The sequence below is a fragment of the Eptatretus burgeri genome, chromosome 13 (genome assembly GCF_056783735.1).
Source record: "Eptatretus burgeri isolate ZD-2024b chromosome 13, Ebu_testis_v1, whole genome shotgun sequence".
Taxonomy (NCBI): Eukaryota; Metazoa; Chordata; class Myxini; order Myxiniformes; family Myxinidae; genus Eptatretus; species Eptatretus burgeri.
In genome coordinates, this window is record NC_140973.1 from 72,397,192 (window position 1) to 72,421,642 (window position 24,451).

The window sequence follows — 24,451 nt, forward strand, 5'->3', positions numbered from 1 at the left end:
TTGATGTGAGAGGAACAGTGGCATGCATGTGTAGAGTTGAGTGACTGAGCCTGAATCCAAACTAATGGTCATAGATCAGGCTGTTTGACAACAGGAAAGATTTGACATCAGCAGCAAGGATGGATTCCATGATTTTTCTTGTAATAGGAAATATGTTCACCAGTCTGTAGTTGATAGGATTTATTTTTGCACCTTTCTTGGAGGTGGGAGTGATGTTTGCTCCACCTCTTTCTTCCTCTTTTCACTACAAACTTGAAAAATTCCAATCAACTCTCTATGAATAATTTGAACATTTTCCTCGAGAATCACAAACTGTCCATTCTGAACTTGAGCATTTTGACTGCAGGAACCGCACTCGGTAGAGCGCTTACCTCTGCCAGGCTAAACGGTTTACGTTTTGTATGCCACTGATAGGCTAGATCTGCATCTGGACCTTAACCAAAATCTAATCGGCTTGTTCTTATCACCTGCCCAACTCATCCACCAAGTTTTGTCATAATCTATCCACAACTGTTTGAAACATTGTGCTACATTGTGCTATATGTCGTTTATGGTCCCATCTCTCAATGGTGAAAAATCACTTTAAAATTCCTCGTAACCAGATCCGGATTTTCACCAAAATCGAATCAATTCGTCCTCAACATGCCCAACCTGTCAACTAAATTTCGTTTGAATCCGTCCATAACTTTTTGAGATATCCTTCCTGCTCACAGACAGACAGCAGGGGTGAAACATAACCTCCGTCCACCTTCAATGGCAGAGGGAATAATCTCAAACTTACTACTTTAAAACTGAACATCTTTTGCTATAAAGTAGGAATCTTGAGGTTTTTTTTCCGACTATTTTTAGACAAAGTTTTTTTTTTTTTTTTTTTAAAGATCATCAACATTTGTCTGTTAGCCAACCCGAGTTTACTGAAGGCTAAAGTGTTTCCATCTTTACACAGGATTCAGAAAGTAATTATGTTTGATGTTTAAGTGTGAGGACATGCCTCTTTTAGGACTCCTGAAACATGAAATCAGTCATGGGATTTCAGCAAACCGGACCGAGTCCTTCACCATGGACAGATAATTATCCAGCATAAAAGTTTAGCAATGCAGCTGTTTCAGAAGCAAATCTAATTCTATCCAGTACTTACACACCTAAAGTTTATGATGGAAATTTCACAACCAACACGAAAGATAAAATTGTCCAAAGACCTTCGAGAACAGATACATTTTCAAGGAATTTGAAAATCTAACCTCAAGACACAATTTGGAAATCTAACCTCAAGCAAGACACCCAAATTGTTGCCACAATACGAATTGCCATGTCAATATATCATGTGTGTTGTTGAAAGAAACAAAACTCACTCAACAAGAAGTAGAGCAAAGAAATATCGACACGAGTGCAAACTTACACTATTGTTTTGCCTTTCCTGCAATTTCTGTACTTCCAGACATTTGCCAATTTGTGCACAGCAGGAGCTCACAGGACATCTTGTAGTGAGAAAGAAGTTTTTTTTACTATTATTATTGTATTTACACATGAAGTTTGACCAGAGGCTCAAACAGAGTGCTGTCTTAGTTGCTGAAATTAACACCTCAGTTGTTTATTGACCACTATGTTTTCAAACCACGATGGATGTCAAAGTGTCTGACATTTTCTTCTTGAATGAATTCATTTGGCCGAGGCCGAGCGGAATGAGGTTGAGGCCATTTATTCCTGACACGTGAAACACCCTGCAACCAGTGCCTACAGAAAACAGACTTTTTGGAATGCCAGATGCATTTTCCATCCAATCACCATGTATCTTTGTTAAAAGAAATTGTCCATGGGTTCCGATGTTGAAGGTTTCGTGTCAGTCGCCCATGCGGTTGTGGAGAAGATTGATTTAAAAGCGAATAACAGGGAAAAAGTGAGGGCTGAATAAAAATGAATAGTGGGATAGATGCTCGTCTCCCGATGTAAGGCAGTCATTGTTGAGGTGTATTAGGTGATATAGTTGATTCGTTGGAAAATTATGGACCCTTGGGGGCTCAAAGGCCTGATGACACGATTGTATTCACGCAGTGAAAACTATGTAGGACATGAGCAGGTCCTGAATTAATGAAAAACATTCCATTAGTTTTTGTCCAGTGAAAGGGCCCTTAAAAGTTTTTGGACCCTAAAGGGGTGTAAAAGGTCTAAGGGTCTAGTCTCGAGGGTCGAAGAGGACTAAAGGGTATAAGGGTCAAAAGGAGTTTAAGGTGTTGAAAGGGTCTTAAAAAGGACGAAAAAGGTCTAAATGGTCTTAGGGGTCTAAAGGTTGTAAAGGTAAAAAGGGTCGTAAAAAGGACAAAAAAGGTCTAAATGGTCTTAGGGATCTAAAGGTTGTAAAGGTAAAAAGGGTCTTAAAAAGCACAAAAAAGGTCTAAATGGTCTTAGGGGTCTAAAGGTTGTAAAGGTAAAAAGGGTCTTAAAAAGGACAAAAAAGGTCTAAATAGTCTTAGGGGTCTAAAGGTTGTAAAGGTAAAAAGGGTCTATCATGGTTTAAAGGGTAATAAAGGGTTTAAAGTGTCTATTGGATATAAGGGGTCAAAAGGGTACATTCCATTAGTAGTTGAAGTCTAAATGGTCTAAGGGGTCTAAAGGGTCAAATGATCTAAAGCGTTTATAGGGTTGAAAAGGTGGAAGGGTTTAAAGGGGTCTAAAGTGTTGAAAGGGTCACTTCAAAGGTCTGTGTGGTCTAAAGGTTACATTCCAAAAGTAGTTTGGGTCAAACTGTTCTGAAGGATGTACATGTCGAAAGGGTCTTAAAAGGTCTAAAATGGTCTTAAAACGTTTAAAAAGGGTCTCGTTTGAAAAGTCAAAGGTTTGAAAGAGTCTAAAAGTCAAAAACGTATTTAGGGGTATAAAGGTTTATAGGGACTAAAGGTCGAAAGGGTATGTCCGAATTGTAGTTTGGGTATAAATGGGTCTAAAGGGTGTAAAAAGTCCAAAGTGTTGAAAATGTTTCAAGGGGTCTTAAAGGTCAAAAGAGTCCACATGTGTAAGGGGTAGATATGGGCCTAAAGGGCAATAAGGGGTCTTAAGGTAAATGGGGTCGAAAGGATCCAAAGGTCTAAAGGGTATGTTCCAAAAGTAGTTAGGGTCTAATGGATCGATGGGGTCTAAAAGGGGTCTAAAGGATGTAAATGTCTGATGGGTCTTCAAAGGTCTGAGGAGTTTAAGGTGTTTAACGGTCTGAAGGGTCAATAGGTCTAAGCAGGGACTAAAGTGTTGAAGGGCTCGAAAGTGTCTGAAGGGTCAATGGGATTTAACGATCCAAAGGGCACATTCCAACAGTAGTTAGGGTCTCAAGGTCTAAATAGGTCTATAGGCTCTTAAAAGGACTAAAAGGGCTGCCCTCCCCTCTCCCTTTCTTTCCATTCTTCAAAGCAAAATGGTATTAATGACATGAAGAGGTTACAATTTAACTAAGAGGTTAAAATTAAATCGTTTAAATTAAATAACGATCTCGCGACATGACGGAATCTCGAGATATGTGATGGACACAAACATAGATTACATTTTGAGTTAATTAGCTAATTATCTCAACACCTGGATGAATTTTTTTTTAGGGCTCCATGAGTATATTTGAGCATAGATGTCAAGAATCATCATGCTGAGTTTCAAAATGATCGGTTGGTTGAGCCACCTCGAAGGAGGAGAGAAGAAACGAAAAAATGTTCATGGACCCATTTCTGGAAGGAAGGACTGACTGACTGACTGAAGAACATCGTTATGGAAGGACTGACTGACTGAAGGACATCGTTATGGAAGGACTGACTGACTGACTGAAGGACATAGTTATGGCTTCAACAGCACCTCTCGACTTCGTCGCAGACAAGCTAAAAAGTGAGGGTCTCAGCTGACGTTCCACAACACTGTCAAGGATGGTTGTGGATGTCTATAAGTTCTATAGTAATACATATTACATATAAGTGTCTACAGTAGTACTCGTACATTCATTCATGTAGATTATATATTTTTTTATCACCTTTGCCTGGTGTCTAAAATTGGACCAATACTTGTAGCAAAATAAAGTAACACAACTTGTTACCTTCGCATTCTGCGAAAGGTTATGTTTTGGTCGGTGTGTATTTATTTATTTATTTATTTATTTGTAATATTGTGATTCGTATAACTCAAAAAGTGTTAAACCGAATTGCATGAAATTTGGTGGGATGATTGGTTATTAGCCAGGAAGCATTCGATTAGATTTTGGGATCGTTCGGGTCAAAGGTCAAGGTCAAAGTCACGAAAAGGTCAAGGTCAAGGTCACGAAAAGGTCAAAATCGTCTTTTTACGATAACACGGTCAATTTTTATTCAATTTGCATGCAACTAACGCCAAAATGTTCAGAATTCAACGCCTCATCTTGTGATATGCAATATGACACAATGACGCCCATACTCTTGTTACCGGTTAGGGGTCAAAGGTCAGGGGGGTCACGACCTTGAAAAATATGCGGTTTTTGTCATAACGCGGTCAATTCTTGTCCGCTTTACATGAACCCAGCACCAAAATGTTCAGAATTTAATGCCCAATCTTGTGACACAATGACGTCATAACACATGTCACCGGTTGGGGTAAAATGTCGGGGGGGGTCACGCCCTTGAAAAATATGCGGTTTTCGGCATAACTCAGTCAATTCTTATTCGATTTGCATAAAACCAGCATCAAACGAGATTACCTTCTCCTGTTGAAACGTTGTATTCACCGAGCTTGAGAGTGAAGACTCGCCAAAACGACGTGAGTTGATTGTTGTTTAGTCTGTAGCCCCCGAAAGTCGGGGGGGGTCATGACATTATAGATATGTGGTTTGTGTCATAAGACCATTCATATGAAACCAGTTCCCCACACTCATACCAAGAAAAAAAAGTAGTGGCGGCAAAGGTATGCGCTCTATGAGTGCCCGTTCTAGTTTTAAAATGTTTCACAACCCGTTGGCAAAGTTTGAATGTCAACATCATAAAAATGCATCTTCCCTTGAGATTGTCCAACACATACATTTTCTAAACACCATTACAAACTCGTTAAAATTAAATGGCTGAGCATAGCTGTAATCTTCCTTTAGAAACTTATGTTAAAACAAGGCAAAGCAGCCAAGACCTCACAGTTCAAAAGTGAGTTGCAGGAATGCTTTACATAATAACTGAGGCTATCCAATGTACTGATCATATTTAAAGTATTAATAAATCCATTGGGACCATACTCTGTGCAGAGCGTTGGTGCTGCTTATGCTTCAGTCACATTTGGCTCGGCGGCTGTAGGGTCTAAAAAATTTATGGCCACTAGCAATTATAGGATGGCCACAGTATTTCCACGGTCACACAATGTAGCAGTCACATATGTTTTTATTTTTCGGGGAGCCGCACGGCGTATTATAAATTGTGGAGACCGAAAACGTGGGGGTGCCGTATGGTCTTTGATTTGATTTCGCATGGTGACCTTAGGGCGTCCCTGCGGCTGCCATAGAATTTTCAAGGCAGACGCAAGGTAGCCTCAAGGTGCCCGCAAGGCGACTGCAGGGGGGCCCTAAGGCGAACGTAATTTTTTTATTATTATTATTATTTTTTGGTAATTTTTGGGGGGTTGGCAAAATTCATTTTTCATTGATAAGAGCCTAGTGCAGCCGTACGAATAACGCAAGCCCACCGTACGCCCTACGTACGGTCGATGTGGAACATCTACGTTATGGCTACGTCTTGTCGAATTACTATGGCCAACCTAGAAATGAAAAAACTTATAACTCCATGCTTTAATTCCACGGAGACCCCTACGGCCTGTAAAAGATAGCCATACGGCGTAGGGCCACCCTGAGGCCACCTCAGAAACTCTGCGGCCGCTGCACGTTTCTGGCAATTCAGGGGGGGGGGGGTACGGCTGCCGTATCTGAGCCATAGAGCAAATGTGGCTCATGCTTTAAGCAGTCTCCTTGGCTATTGGGCACAATCCTGGACAGGTCGCCACTTTGACACAGGATACCAGCAATCTGGCACTCATTTTGCCGACCTTGGAAGGATGACAGGCAGAGTCAACCCCATCTGGTATTAATTCAACAGACATGAAGGATTTGAACTGAGGATCCTAGGATCCCAAGCCCACCACCCTAAACATTAAGCCAACACCAGGAATAATTTATAAATGAAGGAATTTAAATCTATCATGAAGGTTAAATTACTGACCAAAGCTGTAATCTACATTTAGAAACTTTTGTGAAAAAGGGCAAAGCAACCATGGTCAATAAATAGAACTGCCCCAATGCTTTGTACAATAAAGAAGGGTCCTCATTTCACACTAAAAAATGTTTAATGTTTTAATAAATAAGTTTAAATCCAAATGCTGAACTCTCCAACCAGTCCCCTTCGTCAAAGTTGTGGCGGTGCCTTCTCAAGTCCATCTGTTGTTTGTGCTCCCCCACCATCCTCTCCCTTATCTAAAATTGCATCATCAAGGACTCTCCCAAGATAAATCAGAATACTCTATCTCAATTCGGCATTTGCTTCCAAATCTTGTCTTTCCAACCGATCTAACTCTGTCACCATCTTACCCCCTTATACCAACTGTTGACTGGACTTCATTTACTTCTCACCCGAGAAGATATACCAATATCTGATCAGTTTTGAAATCGCTTTCGCAATGAACACAGATAGCATCCATGGGCATGTACTCAAATCTTGTTCTGCTACTCTTGCTTATCCCCTGCCTGTTATTTTGAGCTTGCCCTCCTCATTTGGCGACCTCCCGTCTGCATGGAAGTCAGCAAAATCACTCCATCAACAAGAAGGATGCATAAACAGATTCTCTCAATGACAAACTTGTAAACTTATTTCAATTATGAGCAGTCATGGAATCCATAATTGTTGGTGATGCCAAGTATTTCCTCTTTTCGAACACCCTGGTCTCTGACTACAAGTTTGGACTCCAGCCCAGTCACTCAACCTTTGACATGATGTTGCTGCTCTTTCAGCAAAGGGTGGGTGGATGCACTAAATCTCAAACATGAAGTCAGGTAAGTCGAACTGGATATTTATTGAGCATTTGATACAGTCTTTCATCCTGCTATGCTTGCCAAACTCACTGTGTCATACAAAGCCACCTTCGTTCCTGGATTTCTGACTTCGTTTACTCACACAGTCATTGCATTGCTATCAATGGAAACCTCTCTCCTCTCCCAGTGGAGGCTGGAGTGACCCAAGGCAGGGTTTTGGAACTAGGCTTGTTCCTCTTCTACATAAACGACCTCTCAGTATTCTGGGACACCATATTTTCTTTTTTTAGATGACTCCACACTGTCATATACAGTACCCTATCCCACTGACATTCACACAGCAGCTGCATCACTCTCTGCTGATCAGGAATTGATGAGATGCTGTTCTAATAAATGAACATGTCTTTCAATCTTGCTAAATCATATAATCTCACCATGTTGCTCTGGAAGGATTGTCGAAAGAGCCCACCTGTCTATTTCCATGGTCAACCACTGAACTTCAAAATCTCACCGTCAGCCCTGACTTCTCCTGGGCCGACGAAACCCCAAAGCTGGCTTCCAGAACCAGCCGCAGTAATTCCAGAACCAATGAATTCCTTAGAGAATCAGAATGACTCACAACCTACAAGGCCTTTGTCTATAGCTGAACGGAGTACTGCTCTCCCCTATGGGTTGGCACCCCTGATGACATCTATCTCTCCTGGAATCTAAAGCTCTCAACATTATTTCCCTCTTCCACAACGAACCCAAAGGAAAAGTCCTGTTGCTCTCACATCTGTTATTTTTTATTGCTTCCTTTTAATCTAGTTCACTCTACTTTCTCATTCCTCTGTCCCTCCCCAGCATCTCCAGGATTCATGCATTCTTCCTGTAATCCCTTTCTGGTTAAACTCCCAAAATCCAAGCTGACTGCACACCTCCTCACTTTTGTCCTCTTTTCTCCCATATGTTGGAGCCACCTTTCTGAGGATGTTCATTCCTAGCAGTGTTCCCTGCAGGTTTTCAAGCAAGTCGTGCACTTCCATCTCATGTCGTCTGCCATCTATATCCACAATTGTTTTATCCCCTTTCAACATACTGTAACCCAGGGGTTCTTAACCGGGGGTATCCATACCCCTTGGGGGTATGGGAACTAAATGCTGGGGGTATAGGACTCGATCTCTGAATATTTGTATATATTTGATTTATTAATTTATAATTGGTTAGAATGTCAGATTATAACTAGCACTGTTATTCAATATTCACTGTTATTCAATGTTTGTATATTTGTAATTTCTCAGTTATTTATTTATTTTTTTTTGTAAATATGTATGATAAACGCTTATGATTGCCTTTCATGTTCTATTCCTAGCTATCCATATCTAAAATAAATTCAAGCTATTGACATCTTTGGAATTCATACTGTCAACTAATAGGACTGGTGATGATGATGATTTTGACAGTCAAGCGAAGGGGGTATGGGACCATGTTGGGACATCCATTGGGGGTCTGGAATCATCAAAAGGTTAAGAACCCCTAATGTAACCAATCTTATTTGTTGCGTGATACTGTGTTTCTTCCACTCTTCTTTCGCCTCTTTTGCTGTTCATTCATTCCGTTGCTTGTTGTGTCCAACTGTTCCCCCACTATTAGTTCATTGCCGTTTTATTATTTGTCACCTCACCCTTCCATGAGCCTCAATTTTGTGTCGACAAAAAAATGATTAGATCACTTGTCTCAGATTTTTACTTTTCGTATACATTGTCGAGGCTCGTGGAGGAGCTAGATCAGAATGGAAGGAAATAAAAATGGAAAGGGGGAAACACTAACAGCAGAGTAAAAGTGAGGATGAGAGTGAGATCAAGCGGAGGTGAAGGACACATTGGGAGTGAACAAGCTGTACACGAGCTGAATGGAATCAAACGGAAGACCAAATTCTGCATTAGAGTGATCATAAGGAACCCGAATAAGAAAAGAGCAAAGATAGGATCATCAGGAGGAACTTAGATATGATTCAGGTTTCAGCCGCTACTCCACTACCCTCAAACCCATCGAAGTGCAGCCAAGTGAGCCTTACAGAAAACTTAGAGAGATAGATAAAGAAAGAGAGACATAAAGAGTGAAATATATAAAAGAAAAGTCAAGAGAAATGTGAAAAAGTGGAAAGAAATGTGAAAGGAACAAAGAACAAATATGTCGGGAAAAACCCGGATCGGCAGATGGCAGCAGTTACTCCCCAGGCTGAAACGCAGCAACAGGTACAAACTACCAGAGGTCCGTCAGCGGGAAAGCGCAGTCCACACAGCATCAGAATATGGTACAAACATAATCAAATGGAAAAACAAATACTGCATTGGAGTCATTGGAAGGAACCCAAAGAAGAAAAGAGAAAAGATGGAGTCGTCAGGAGGAATCTGAATAGGATTTGGGTTTCAGCCACTACTCTACCACCCTCAAACCAATTACCGTCAAACCCAAACACAGGTTTAAATGGTTGGAGATGAGAAGTGAGCCTGAACTTTGGGAGCATAAAAAGAAGAGGGTTATCGTGTGCGCCCCGCAGAAACTTGGGAGGGACATAGCCAAGAGAGACCAAAGGGTGCAAGACCAAAATGGAGGAGGTAGAATGTAGAGAGGCCACCAACCTGTCAGCGATACAAGATAAACTGGAGATCCCAATGATTTTGAGGGCCTTGCTTTCCATGGCATCAATAAGGGCAAGGTGTGAGGCAGCGGTGCCAGCCGAAAGGGGAGAGCAACTGTCTTGTAATTTCCTCAGAGAAGAGAGTCATTAAGCTGCCCAATGAAGTTCTTGTAAGTTATGAAAAGTTCAAATTGGCAAATGAAAGAGCTTGCACAACCAAGGATGCCCGGTTGGCGGCTGGCTTTGAAGGTCATCTTGGAAATATGGTCTGCCAAAGAAAGATCATGGCAGATGGTGAGGCCCAAAAGTTTGAGTGGCCTCACCTCTTCAAGTGTTTTGTTTACGAAGTAGATGGGAGGGTTTGCCAGACGGTCCTATCAGAGAGACAGGGTGAGTGCGTGGGACTTGTCAGGGTTGAAAGACATATTCCAAGTGTTGAACGAGCTCTTGATTCTATCAAGATCTACAGAGAGAGAAGAGGCTGCTTCTCGCCTGTCTGAAGGATGAGAAATTATACGGCAGAGGGTGGAATCATCAGCAAAGAGATAAGCAGGATTTTCCAGAGAATTAGAAAGATCATTGATGAAGGTGAGGAACAAGACTTGGCCCAAGACACTGCCTTGTGACAGACACTCCAGCCTTCTCAGGGAAAGAGATGAGAGGATCCCTTTAAGAGCTCATTGAATACACGAGTGGAGAAAGTCAGTGATCCATGCTTCGAATGGCCTTGGATGCCATAAGCAGGGAGTTTGGAGATCAAGGTGAGGGACCAGACTGCAACAAATGTTCGAGCAATGTCCAGAGAGACTGTCCTGATCCCATGTCTGAAATTGAGAGCTTACCATGCATTGTTGGGAGAGTAATAGCAGTATATCCAAGGTGGAATGACCAGGTCTGAAACCAAACTGATGATCTGAGATTAGTGCTTTGGAGAAAAGGAAGGATTTGACATCAACTGCCATGATAGATTGATATTCCTAGATGGGTTGCAATCCAAGACAAAACCTTCCCCAACCACTGCTGACTTCCCCTCTGGAGGATAGTAATGTTGCCGAAACTGATGCTTGCCTGGTCTTTGTGTAATTGTCTATTTCCTGGTAGTTTGTTGATCTACGCGTGAGTGCTCTGTATTGATCATGTATGCATAAAGTTTGCGGAGAGAGAAATTGAAAAAGTATTAAAATTGATAAAAGGAAAAGTAGGGGGAATGTAGGAGAAAAAAAGGGAAGTAAGGAAGCCCTTATTAAAAAAAAATTTATCATCAGATCTCTTATTAGGTTTTTTTTTTTTAATCACATCTCGTCTCATGAGAAATCGGAAGAGTTTTTTTTTTTAATCAAGGAGTATGTGAGATGAGAGAAAAATAATTTTGGAGGAAATAGGAATAAGGGAAGGGAAGGAAGGAACATGTATGGAGCAGGTAAAAAACATTGAATGTGCAATAAAGAGATGTTCCCTTAAGTAAGTTATTTATAAATTTCAAGTTGATTTTTGTAGATGCTTTTCCTCTGACACCTCCACCAGCTGGATTTACTCCGATGGGGATCTGAGAGTCCTTTGGGGGGTGCAGCTCCTGGCTCTTTTTGTAGCTACCCATGTGGACCTGGTGAGCGCCAAACTCCAATGCAAGGTGCTTCATGCTGCTGGATGTGCGAACCATGTCGTGGCTATGACTTCCTGCTTGATGAAATGACCTGCCGCCGCTGCCCCTTTGACTCGAGGCCTGATGCCAATCGGTCATCTTGTGTCCCCATTCCCATTGTTCGTCTTGAGCTTCACTCTCCATGGGCCGCCATCCCATTAGCAGTTGCCACTGCTGGTCTTGCAGCTGCAGCAATGGTCACTGCTGTGTTTGTGCGCAATTGGTCGACACCGTTGGTACGTGCATCCGGGAGGGAACTGAGTGCTGTGCTGTTGTTAGGCATCATGCTCTCCTACTGTGCCACCTTTGCGATGGTTTCCCTACCGGGTCCCGTAGCCTGTGCGGCACGCCGCCTTGCTCCAGGATTTGGTCCATGTGTCACCTATGCAGCTCTTCTTGCAAAAACAAGCCGAATACAGCGCATCTTTGCACATGGCCGTCGATCGGCCGTACCCCCACGCTGCATAAGCCCCGCATCACAACTCGGTGCTGTTGCGGTTCTTGTGGGACTGCAGCTTATTGCGATGACAGCCTGGCTCTTTGTAGAACCTCCACGTGCTGCAAGGGACTATGGAGAGCTACCGCTCCTGGAACCAGACCGGGCTCGGGCCTTCCTGCGCTGCGCTGGCTCTGAACTGGCGACCCTAGCTTCGCTTGCCTACAGCCTCCTGCTCATGGTGGTTTGCACGATTTATGCCGTTAAGACCCGTGCTGTCCCAGAGAGCTTCAACGAGGCAAAGCCCATTGGCCTGACCATGTACACCACCTGTATCGTGTGGTTGGCATTTGTGCCCATCTTCTTTGGTACAGCACGCTCTGGAGATAAGGTCAGTTTTTATTTTTGTATTCAAGCATTCATGTAAAGCATTTGATGAAGCATATACATAAATCACAGGCAGGACAAGGATATTATGAGATTTTAGTGTACTTTCAGATGATTTTCAAGGAAATTCAAATAGAACGGAAAAGTCAATGAGTAGGCTAATTTAATTTGGACCTGGGATCTGAGCATCATGAGCTACGGGTTCGTATGGGAACTTTAGAACAGGGTAACCATTTTCCTCCACAAATATTTCTATGTTTTCTATGCATCATGTTTTGTGCTCCTCACAGGTCATAATGTATATTGCAGGTAATGTATCCTTAAATGTGTGTTCAGAGTCATGCCCCTGCTCTGGCTTTCTGCTATGCTAATCTGCAGGTACATCGAAATCACATGCATGGGCTTATAATGATATTGTGGTGATAGCTCAACATGGATAACAAACAAAGTGAGCGGTGTGTGTGTGTGTGTGTGTGTGTGTGTGTGTGTGTGTGTGTGTGTGTGTGTGTGTGTGTGTGTGTGTGTGTGTGTGTGTGTGTGTGTGTGTGTGTGTGTGCACTTGCATGCTTGTTTAAAAGTGTACATATCTATGTCTGCCTGTTCAAGGTGTGAGTAATTTGGCCGAGGCTGAGCGAAGCGAGATCGAGTCCGTTTATTCCTCATGTGTGAAGCACCCTGCAACCCATGCCTGCAGAAAACTGTCTTTTTGGAATGCCAGCCACATTTTCCATCCAATCACAATATGACTTTGTTTAAAAAAAATAAAAATAAAAAAGCATTACCCAAGGGTAGGCACTCCGATGTTGAAAATCTTGTGTCAATCGCTCAAGCGGTTGCAGAGAAAACGAATTTATAAGCAAATAAAGGTGGGAAAGTGAGGGCAATCCATCCATCGGGACCATACTCGATACAGAGCGTTGGTGCTGCATAAGCAGTGTCCTTGGCTATTGGGCACAATCCTGGATGGGTCGCCACTCCGACACAGGATACCAGCATGCTGGCACTCATTTTACCAACCTCAGAAGGATGACAGGCAGAGTCAACCCCACCTGGTATTAATTTGACAGCAGAGGATTCTCGGATGCTCTGTCCCACCACCCGAACCATTAAGCCAACACCAGGCATGAAGTGAGGCCAGAAGAAAAAAACAAAAAGAAGTGAGCCCCTCAGACATGGTCAGGGATGGTTGTGGATGTCTATTACAAGTATTATACTGCCGGTAAGCCATTACATGTTGTGAGCAGAATTTTGTTTGTGGCTTTATTTTACCCAGAATTCATCTCTGTGAACGATATAATGCGACACGGTTGAGAACCTTGCAGCCTACACGAGCCCACACAATGTTGTATCCATTTTGTTGACATGAGTGACAGGTTGCTTAGCGTTTTCACATTACATGAAAACCAAAAACAAACCTTTCCTGCAAAAAAAAAAAAAAACACAAAATTCGATTTTTGTTCAAATGTGCTGGTTTTCTTGTCATTCACTTCCAGTAAGTCGAGTGATCATTATTGTTATTCCAGAGATGGTTCATGCGTCAATGATAAATAATGTCTAACTTCTCCAACTTATTGGTGTGCAAGCTGCTTATCAAACGGAACAACTTGAAAGAGTGATTACAGGAGGCCAAGCTTGGAAGGTTCTAATTCAGTGTTGGATTGAAATTATGGACTTTATCAATGCAAATCAGCATAAGGTCGGTGATGAGACTTCAGAGCGATGCTCTCATCGACTTGTGCTGTTGTGCACCTTGCTCTCTGCAGAGGATTGGTTCTGCTGAAGCAGTTTCTTGGCGAGGGGGTAAATGCTGGGCAGGTCGACACTTGGACACAGGACACTCGACTGAGTGTGCAGGAATTTTAAATTTGTTTGAGGTGCCAGCGATAACCCACCTACTCTTCTCGAAAGACACCATGAGATCTTTAACGTCCATCAACCGATACTGGCAGATCAGACACCCAGTTTAACTTCCATCCGAGGGTCGGCACACACATTGATGAATTGCCCCGCTTACAAAATACCAGGATGACAGTGTATAGCTGTGTCTGGATAGACAGCTCAGAGATGAGTGTGCTTACCTTCATGCTATTCTGCAAGCTCCAATTTTCACTGATTTACAATTTACAATGGAATGTGATCGCTCGTCATAATAATTTTGCCAACATATATCTGCTGAATTAGTGTAAGTTGGACTGCAAGTATTCAAGGATATCACTCTTCTTGTGTTCACGCGACGAAGCCGTCAGTTTGTAAATTTGAATTACAATGGAGCTGAATTTAAAACCAAATTTCAATCTTCCATTTTAATGTGAATATTAAAAGATGGTAGAATGTCTGGAACAGCTGTATCTTTTAATATAGAGGTCCAGCCAAGGCCCATGGAACAGCTGGACAACACAGAGCAGCTCGTAAACACACCGCCAACAGCAATGAGAGGCACGAGGACAAGGCGCCAACAGATCACCAACAGGATTTTTTTTGTATACATAGTCGAGGCTTTTTGGAGAGTTAGTACACTGAACGGATTTGGAGGTAACAGGACAAAAGGGACAGTATAGAGAGGGGGGGAACCTCATCAGCAGAGTTGAAGGCCAAGATAGAGGGAGACTTGGACAAGCAATGGGTGTGGAGAGGAATGGGGGACAGGAAAGGACACACGAGGCGAACAAGATCGATACAAAAGAAAACCCTCCAGAGGGAAAATGAGAATTTTGTAAGGAGGAGAGATTGCGGTGGGGTTATCGAGGGAAGAAGAGATCATGATTTTGGTTTTGGGGACGATCTAAGATGGTGGTGAACAGTTGTCTTGCAGACCTGGAGGGAAGAATTAGCTTGAAGAAAATGTGGAAGTTGTTCCACAGGCATGACAAAAGAGGAACGAATGAGTGGAGGTGAACAGTGATCCTGGATTTGGGTCGTTTCACCATGTGTTCCTTGCAGAAACCTGGGAGAACAAAGCAAGGAAAGAGCAGAAGGAGCAAGACCAGAAAGGAGGTGGAAGAGGACAGACACCACCGACCTGTCTGCAACATCGAAGTGATAAGCCCATAGACTCAGCTTCATTGCGGGAGATTCCAATAATCTTGAAGGCCTTGGTTTCCATGGTATCAAGCTGAGCAAGATGTGAGGCAGGAAAGCCAGCCCAGATGGGAGAGCGGAACTCCATCAAGCTGCGGATGAAAGCCTTGTAGGTGGATCGTTCAGGTTGCCAAGTATGTACTTTGTGTGATGGATGATGCCCGGTGTTTGACTTTGAGGGCCAACTTTAAAATGTAGTTTGCCCAAGAAAGATAATGGCTAATAGTGAGACCCTGGAGTTTGAAACGATGCACTTCTTAAAGATGATTGTTAAGAAAGTAGATTGGAGGGGGGGGGGGGATTTCCAGACAGTCCTTTCAGAGAGAGATAGTGGGAGTGGGAGATATATCAGGAATGAAAGTCGTATTTCAAGTGTTGCACCAGCTTGTGATTTTGTCAAAGTCTCCTCCTCCTCCTCCGCCTCCTCCTCCTCCTCCTCCTTTGTATGCAGCACAAGGATGCAGGTGGCATCATTGCCTGAGGGCACGGCCATGCCGTTGATGCAACGGCCCAATTACCAGTGCATCATTTCGCCGACCTCTGAAAGATGATAGGCTGAGTCAACCTCACCTGGTGTTATTTCAATGGCCAACAGGTGCTAAAACTCAGGACCTGAAGATCCCAAGCCAGCCACACTAAAGGCTAAGCCAACACTAGGCTTCCTTGTCAAATGTGAAGATAGGGAAGATACCACATGCAACCTGCCTGTCTTAAGAATGAGAAATGTCACAGCAGAGGGTGAATCATGAGAAAATAAATAAAGTGGATTTTCCAGAGTCAGAGAGATCATAAATGAAGATCAGGAATAGGACTGGGCCCAGAACACTGCCTTGGGCATTCCAGCCTTGACAGGGAGAGGAGATGAAATGATTCTGTTGAGAGCCACATTGGTTATGACAGTAGAGGAAGTCAGTAAGCCATGTATAGAGTTGGCCTTGGATTCGGAGAGTAAGGCAGCATGCCAGACTGTATCGAAAGCTCAAGGTATGTCCAGAGAGATTGCCCTAATCTCATGTCTGATATTGAGGGCCTCCATCCATTGTTGGTTGACTAGAAGCAGCATGTCCAAGGCAGTGTGATCAGGTCTGAATCCAAATTGATCATCGCAGATGTCAATGGGGAAAAGGAATGATGTTATGTCAACTGTGATGATGGATTCCATGACCTTGCTGATGATTGGAAGTAAGCTAATTTGTCTATAATTAAGTGGGATCAGTTTTTGCACCTTTTTTATGTAATGCTGTGATGTTGGTTGATTTTCAAGCAGATGGTCGATGACCTAGCGTAAATGATAGGGTGAAAAGGGCAGAGAGGGGATGTGCAAGAAGTAAAGAAAGACGTACAGAAAGTACAGGTAGAAGGGAAAATGAGATCATGTTTAAGAGTGAAAGAGTTTTTCTTTGTAAGGGGCTGGGGGGGGGGGGTTGGGGGGGGTTAGCAAGGATAGAAAGGACAAAATTTGGGGAAAAAAAAGAAACAGAACGACAAACAACCTCAAAACCAAGACTATTTGACTCCCAGCTATCTGAGGAGTAAGTCTGCACGACACGAAAACAATTTTGACAATATCGACAAAAAGCTACAATTTAATGGAGAAAATTTTCTATAAAAATACAAAAAGCAACACAGGGATGAAAATATGACAGAACTAGAATGGCACTCAGTAGTTAACACATACCTCTGCCAGGCTGAACAGTTTACGTTTTGTAACCCACTGATATGTCGGATCTAAATCGGAACCTTAACCAAGATCGAATCAGTTTGTTCTTGTCACATACGCAACTCATCAACCAAGTTTCCTCCATATCTGTCCACAACTTTTTTGAGATATCGTGCTATATATCGTTTTTTGGCCACATCTCTCAATTGAGAAGAATCACTTTAAAATTCTAGCATCTGGACCCAGATCCACAAAGTCACCAAAATCTAATCAATTCGTCCATGTCACGCACCCAACCTGTCCACCAAATGTCATCTGAATCCGTCCATAACTTTTTGAGATACTGTATTCTGCTCACAGACAGTCATACAGACAAACAAGGGTGAAAATAAAACCTCCGTCCACCTCTGGCGGCGGAGGTAAATGCACCACGCATCCGGTTTGATTGAGGTGGAAGGAGTATCTGCAGATTTGACTTACATGGGGAGCAACCACAAAACGGAAGTGATTTGGCCCACAAATGCTCAACGGAACCACAAAACTGGCCCAATCAAACAAATGAATATGTACGTGTATAAAACCCAGTGTGTATTTCTCTGTCACCCTTCATACAGATGATTTAAGTATGGTTTTAAAGGCCAATCTTTTAACACAACTGTGTTCACGAAAGTCTATTTTTCAGGATAAAAAAAAATCGAAAAACATTTTCCATAAAAGAGTAATTACATCTCTTAAGGCCCTGTCACGCCTTGACCATTTAGCCAGCGTATGCCGACGTATGAAAAATTGTCTAAAACGCTGGCACACGTCGAATACGTTATGGGCAAGTTTTGTTTACGTTACGAGCATGCTGAAGCACGTTGGCACACGTCGTAGTACGCCGAGCTCGTCAACAAATTTTAACATGCTCAAAATTTTTCGACGTATGCCAGCGTATGACTCACACGTTCCACATACGCTGGCCATAAGTTGTCGGCACGTTACGCGATTGTTGACACATGTCGAAACACGTTACTTGTAAGTTACTCATAAGTCTAAACACATCGAGGTAATGTCTGGCGTACCCGAAACTTATTTCTAATCTATGAGTAACGTGCTTTGAACCTATGTGTAACGTATCTCCAACGCATATTGACGTATGTAGACGTATTTGACGTTCCTCCTGTGAACTCCTCTGAAACACTGACGGGTTCCTCCTGTGAACCCCATTTTTATATACCAATTCCCCTAAACGCTGCCAATACGCCATTATACGGTAGCTGTAAGTTAGAAACACGTTCAGTAAGTTCTGTGGTTATCCGGAAGACGTCAATCAAATACGTCTACATACGTCAATGTGCGTTGGAGATACGTTTCACATAGGTTCAAAGCACGTTACTCATAGGTTAGAAATAAGTTTCGGATACGCTAAACATTACCTCGACGTGTTTCGACGTATGAGTAACTTACAAGTAACGTGTGTCGACGTGTGTCAACGATCGCATAACGTGCCTACAACTTATGGCCAGCGTATGCGGAACGTGTGAGTCATCTGCTGGCATACGTCGAAAAATTTTGAGCATGCTTAAAATTTGTCGACGAGCTCGGCGTACTACGACGTATGCCAGCGTGCTTCAGCATGCTCTTAACATATACAAAACTTACCCATAATGTATTTAATGTGTGCCAGCGTATTCGCCAAATTTTTCATACGTCGGCATACGCTGGCTAAAACGTCAAGGTGTGACAGGGCCTTGACACTTCGATGTCTAGTGCGGTTATGATTTGAATCGTCGAGCGGCAGCCTTTTAATAAGCTACGCCACGTGATCGTCGGCGATACGCTGCCGCGCTATGCATACGTTAGACTATTGTTGGGCATACGTTGTGAGCGCCGACAACACGCTCAGCATTCGTTGGTATAAGTTATTTATAAGTTACCGAAACGTTCTGTGTACATTATTAATACGTTATGCATACGTCCAACTCATTATGAATACGCCAAAACTTTTTAAAAACATCAATAGTTCAGCGTACGCCAGCGTTTTACATACATTTTGATACGTTGCCATACGCTGGTAAAACGTCAAGGTGTGACAGCCCCTTTACATTGGAATTGTAGACGGTGGCTTATAAACTGAGTCTCAACGGCGGTGTACAGAAGCACTTTAAAAATAACAATAAGTACAATTCGCAGGCAGGTGAAATTCTCTGCACGTTATGTGCAACATGCGCAGAGTAAAGCGAGCGTTCATTTACATCTGTAAGGTGTCTCATAAATAAAGAAGACATAAGCACACCTCACGCTAGGCCAAGGTTTCAGACTTTGGTACCCTTTCGAGGCTGTACCGTTGAAACAAAATGTCCCAGAAGATAAAAGAAAATAGGGTCACCTTTGTACACGTAGCGTTTTAAAATAATGCTTTTTCTTGCTGCGAAACATCATATCTTCCATTCTTGAATATTTTTCATAAAATTATTCCAACCCGTCATTTTTGATGGCCTTTTGTACCAGTAAGTAATAATCATCAGCAGTTTATTTCAGCTCTGCCAGAGCCCACAAGCTGCGTTGTGTATATTCAGCTTTCTCTTGCATCACTTCTGTGGTGAAAATATGCCTTTCGCAGAAAGAAATAATGGGGGTTAAAGCACTCGAAGATATTGTTAGCGTAAATGTTTATGATCGAGTTGGATAACGCTTCACTTGTAGTTGCTTTGAAAGTCGTGATGTCCTTCCTGTAACTTCCCTTTGATGCTCTTTTGCACCGTATGAAAACACCACCGAACCGCGTTTTCAATAATGGAAGTGTCTGTTATGTTTTCCCGTGGCAGTAATTTGAGTCTCTGTTGGAGCGTTCTATTTGGAGACGTATGTGTAAAGAAGTATGTAGGAGTGAGAATCGTCCCTTGTTATAAAGAGAACTCAAGCTTGGCATGAAAGATTTCAAATGGTTCTGCAATACCTGGCACCAAACTAATCTTTCAGGATCTCAACATCTGCGTTGCATAACCATGATCAACAGAGACAAGTACTGCTGCAGACCAGGAGAGAGCAGATTGAAAATCTGCCCAAAAGCTTGTACAATGAGACGTTTTCTGCCCACAAGACACGAGCAGAGCAGGCAATGGCAACAGACGCCTTCATTTCCCCCTCAGATGCATGGTTTGGTGAAAGTATGATGCAACCTTTTTTAGGGTTCAGGTTACCCCAGAGTGGAGGTAACTCTTGTGAGCCATACCTTGAGATGGTCCCAGTGGTCCAATTATCCAATATCCCAAATAAATTGTGTCGTATTCCCAGATGTCCAAATTACCTGCTCACTACTGCTCACGTATTTACAAAGACTAACACTCAGGAGGAATGGAATTACAAGGGAAGCAAGCTTCCATTATCAAAAACCCTCAACCCAATAAAAATAGCTAACCACAAAGAGAACTTAAATTGATCACTTTAAACAATAATCATTCATAAAAGTACAGTATTTACCGTTTCTCTGGATCTCTGCAAAGAGAAACAAGAGTGAAGGCACAATAGAGACAAAAAAGGCAATCGCGCATAAAAAATGAATTAGGGAGCATCCCATTTCCATGTTAATTACTTCTTTCATTTGGACTAGCTAGCCAACTGAAGCTTTAATTTCAACTCCTTGACTGCTCTGACTTGGCTTACATTTTTGCTCGTGAGGATTGTCATAAACCTGCTCTTGGCTGCGACACTCAGCCCCGTTCATTATGTCCTCTTGAGCTGTGACGCAGCGGAGAGACCTCTCTTACATTGCAGAAACGCCGCTACCGGTCCCCGTCAACTTTGCACCTCGAAGGATCGAACCGGTGCTCACACTCCACCATGTTCCAAATGTAGATTCGCAGCACCAATGTCCCAAACCAGCCTGCTCAATTTGCTACTATTGAAATAAGACAATCGCCCCACAATGCATTGCCACCCATGCGCAGAAACTCTGAGTCACAATGCTCATCGGGGCATAATATATATTGTGTGTGTGTGTGTGTGTGTGTGTGTGTGTGTGTGTGTGTGTGTGTGTGTGTGTGTGTGTGTGTGTGTGTGTGTGTGTGTGTGTGTGTGTGTGTGTGTGTGTGTGTGTGTGTGTGTGTGTGAGAGAGGTAACGATTGATTATGTAGGCCTATACATATTGAATGCATTGTGCAAATTTGTCTTTGAGGTCTTTCTTCAACACCGTGATCCATCATCGATTCCGTGAGTTCATATGGCTCAGCAAGCTCATATACACATCAACTGTATTTGGTGTGAGGTGTGCTGGAATTGGAGCGTAGGCCTCATTGATGGAGTGATGTAGAATCCAGCTGAGAACTGCTTGAAAATAACTCTTTACAAGCCCTAAAGTAATCCATGACATCAGCTCCTGTAAAGAAAAATAAATAAATAAAAATAAATATTGTCGTGAACCCCTCTTAAAAAATATATCAGAAGTAGAATCGGCCTATATTAATTATAGAAAGGAGAATTAGCTTATTCAATGATTTTTTTTTTAAATAACGGATAATTTTCTCACACTAGAAACACCCACTCCCATAGTAAGCGGGTAGAGCGGGTGGAGTGTAGGCATACCATGTGGATGGTGGTGTGTACTATTAGTCTTCTTTAACGGCCACAATTATTCCCACGTTCTTGAGGGGTTGGCGAGGAGAAGCTTGGTCCAAACGTTTCACGAACTTGTCGGCCAGGTCCTGATGTTCGACTACGGTTAAGGGCATTTGGAATTTGGCCATGCTGCTGGCAAGAACAAGAACTCACCTCCTCTTCACAAAGGATACAGTGGTATATTTAACGTCCACCAGCCCAAGGAGTCTAGGAGGTCGCCGGTTCAAACCCCGACCGATTCAGAGCAACGACGAAAAATGGTACATGCTGCTTCCTTGGCTGATGCTCAGAATTTAAGGATAGAGCATGAACAAACAACCACGGTTTGGCAATAACAATGCAGGCTTGATGGGCCGAATGGCCTCCTCCTGCGTTGAAGTTCCTCGGCGGGGAACTTGTGCCAATGTCTAATTTTTAGGTGACAACAAGAAGCGGATTAGATTTTGGTTCAGATCCAGCCCATCAGTGGGATACAAAACGTAAACTGTTCAGCCTGGTGGAGGTATGTGCTCTACCGAGTGTCGCTCCAGTTGACGATTGAAATTATTGAAAGAAAGAGATCGAGAGGGGAGAATGTGGGAAATCAAAACGAAGCAGGAATTGTGTCACAGGTGAGACAAGTCGAAGCTTGATGTTTCTGAGCAGGTGATTAGAAATGGAGACATGTGGAGGTAAAAGGTTTTATTGATTTTAAATCGAGAGTGGTATTTAAAGTCTTGGGGGAGGCGTGGGGGGAAGCCTGAGAAAGCTTTAACACCAGTGATATAATTATGAGGTTAAAGATCACCGTGGTTGGAGAGCGATTGAGCAATTATCTTGCACAACTGTATCCTGTAATTTATTGTATGGCTCCAGGTTTTGCATTCAAATCAGGTTTGGATGGAGATTGAGCATTGTTATGAAACGAATATGAAATTTGTTGTCAAAGGTGGATGAATAATGGGGTATAATTAATTGTGAAGATGTCGTTTTGTCTCACAAGGCAGGGAGATGGACCTGTTCGGCTCGTTGCGGGCTATCTATTCATTGAAATGATGGCATCGTTCTGCTCTTTACCCTGACTTAGCACATCAGAGCATTGCATAGGCACTTGCTTTTTGAATATTAAATGCACAAATTGATTACGAACGTGACACTATATCACTGCAGACAATGTCATAAGCCATGGCATGATGAAAAGCGATGCAGTTGTCAAATCTAGTAGAGGAGTATATAAAACAGTAGACGAGTTGGTAAAAAGACCGATAAAAGGTGGATAGAAACGAACAGGTGAACGAACACAATGCGAGATGGAGTGAACTTTCTTTTCAAGGCTCAGTTTGTTTGAGAGCATTTGGTACATTCGATGAGCTTTTGAGAATGGAAGGAATGAGAGTTTTTAACATGACATGGTCGTGGCTAGCCAGTGCCCGATTTTTGGCGGTCGAGGCCCTGGGGCACATATGGGTAGTGGTGGCCGCTTTATGCCATGGACGACGAAGTAAATTGGTGGTTTTCAACCTTTTTTACTGATGGCACCCGAAACTCTCATATCTTATTCTGTGGCACCTCTTATTCACGTTTCGGTTTGTATCGTTGCCTAAAGCCGCTGTCACACCTTAACGTTTTAGAAGGCGTATGCCGACGTATGAAAAATTTGGCGAATACGCTGGCACACGTCGAATACGTTATGGGTAAGTTTTGTATACGTTAAGAGCACGCTGAAGCACGCTGGCATACGACGTAGTACGCCGAGCTCGTTGACAAATTTTGTGCATGCACAAAATTTTTCGACGTATGCCAGCGTATGACTCACACATTCGGCATACGCTGGCCATAAGTTGTAGGCACGTTATGTGATCGTTGACACACGTCGACACACGTTACTTGTAAGTTACTCATACGTCGAAACACGTCGAGGTAATGTTTAGCGTATCCGAAACTTATTTCTAACCTATGAGTAACGTGCTTTGAACCTATGTGTAATGTATCTCCAACGCATATTGACGTATGTAGATGTATTTGACATCTTCCGGATGACCACAGAACTTACTGAACATGTTTCTAACTTACAGCTACCATATAATGGCGTATTGGCAGCGTTTAGGGGAATTGGTATATAAAAATGGGCTTCACAGGAGGAACCCGTCAGTGTTCCAGACTCCATGGTGAGCAGATGTCCATGTCATTCGAGAGATGGAGGATCCGGCAAGGCTGAGACGAGAATACCGACTAGCTGTCCTCCAACATCAACATGACCTCATCGGTTTGACACTGTACCAGTTGCGTGCCAATAGGGCCAGGAGAAGAAGAGGTGAACAGAGGAGAAGGAACTGGGTGACCTCTCCGTCAGAGGGTGAGCGTGATGGGCAGGGTGTGGGTGATGATGGATCCTCCTTGCGTCCGCGTCCACGGCCACGGCCAGGAGACTTCTTTGCAGCATTCTTCGAAGTTTTCTTCGGCATGACGGTGATGTTGACACTTTGATGTCTAGTGCGGTTATGATTTGAATCGTCGAGCGGCAGCCTTTTAATAGGCTACGCCACGTGGTCGTCGGCGATACGCTGCCGCACGCTATGCATAAGTTAGACTACCGTTGGGCATAAGTTGTTAACGCCGACAACACACTAAGCATTCGTTGGTATAAGTTATCTGTAAGTTATAGAAACGTTCTCTGTACATTACTAATACATTATCCATACGTCCAACTTGTTATGAATACACTATTATACGCCCAAAACTGAAAAAAAACATCAGTAGTTCAGCGTACGTCAGCGTTTTAAATCAATTTTGATACGTTGCCATACGCTGGCTAAATCGTCAAGGTGTGACGGGGCTTAAAAACATTGCAGGCTCCACGAGTTAAATTATTGGATAAAATACATAATTTCAGGAGTGTTTTTGTGGCTTTTGTTACCACCAATGGACAGGATCACATACAGGAAAATAAATATTACCTCCAACAACATGATCATATCCAGAAAAAGAAATATTACCTCAACATTACCTTCACATCTTCATCAACAACAACAACAACAACCGCTTCTGG

The 24,451-nt window shown here is 42.8% G+C and overlaps 1 protein-coding gene across 1 annotated transcript in view; it reads left to right on the forward strand.

Moving 5' to 3' along the window:
* LOC147014748 (metabotropic glutamate receptor 6-like) overlaps window positions 1–24,451 on the forward strand; it is an 817,753-nt gene that overhangs the window by 681,508 nt on the left and 111,794 nt on the right. Inside the window, exon 15 of the mRNA XM_085852974.1 lies at window positions 11,145–12,089. Coding sequence (XP_085709100.1) covers window positions 11,145–12,089 — 945 coding nt within the window. The remainder of the gene's footprint in view (window positions 1–11,144; window positions 12,090–24,451) is intronic.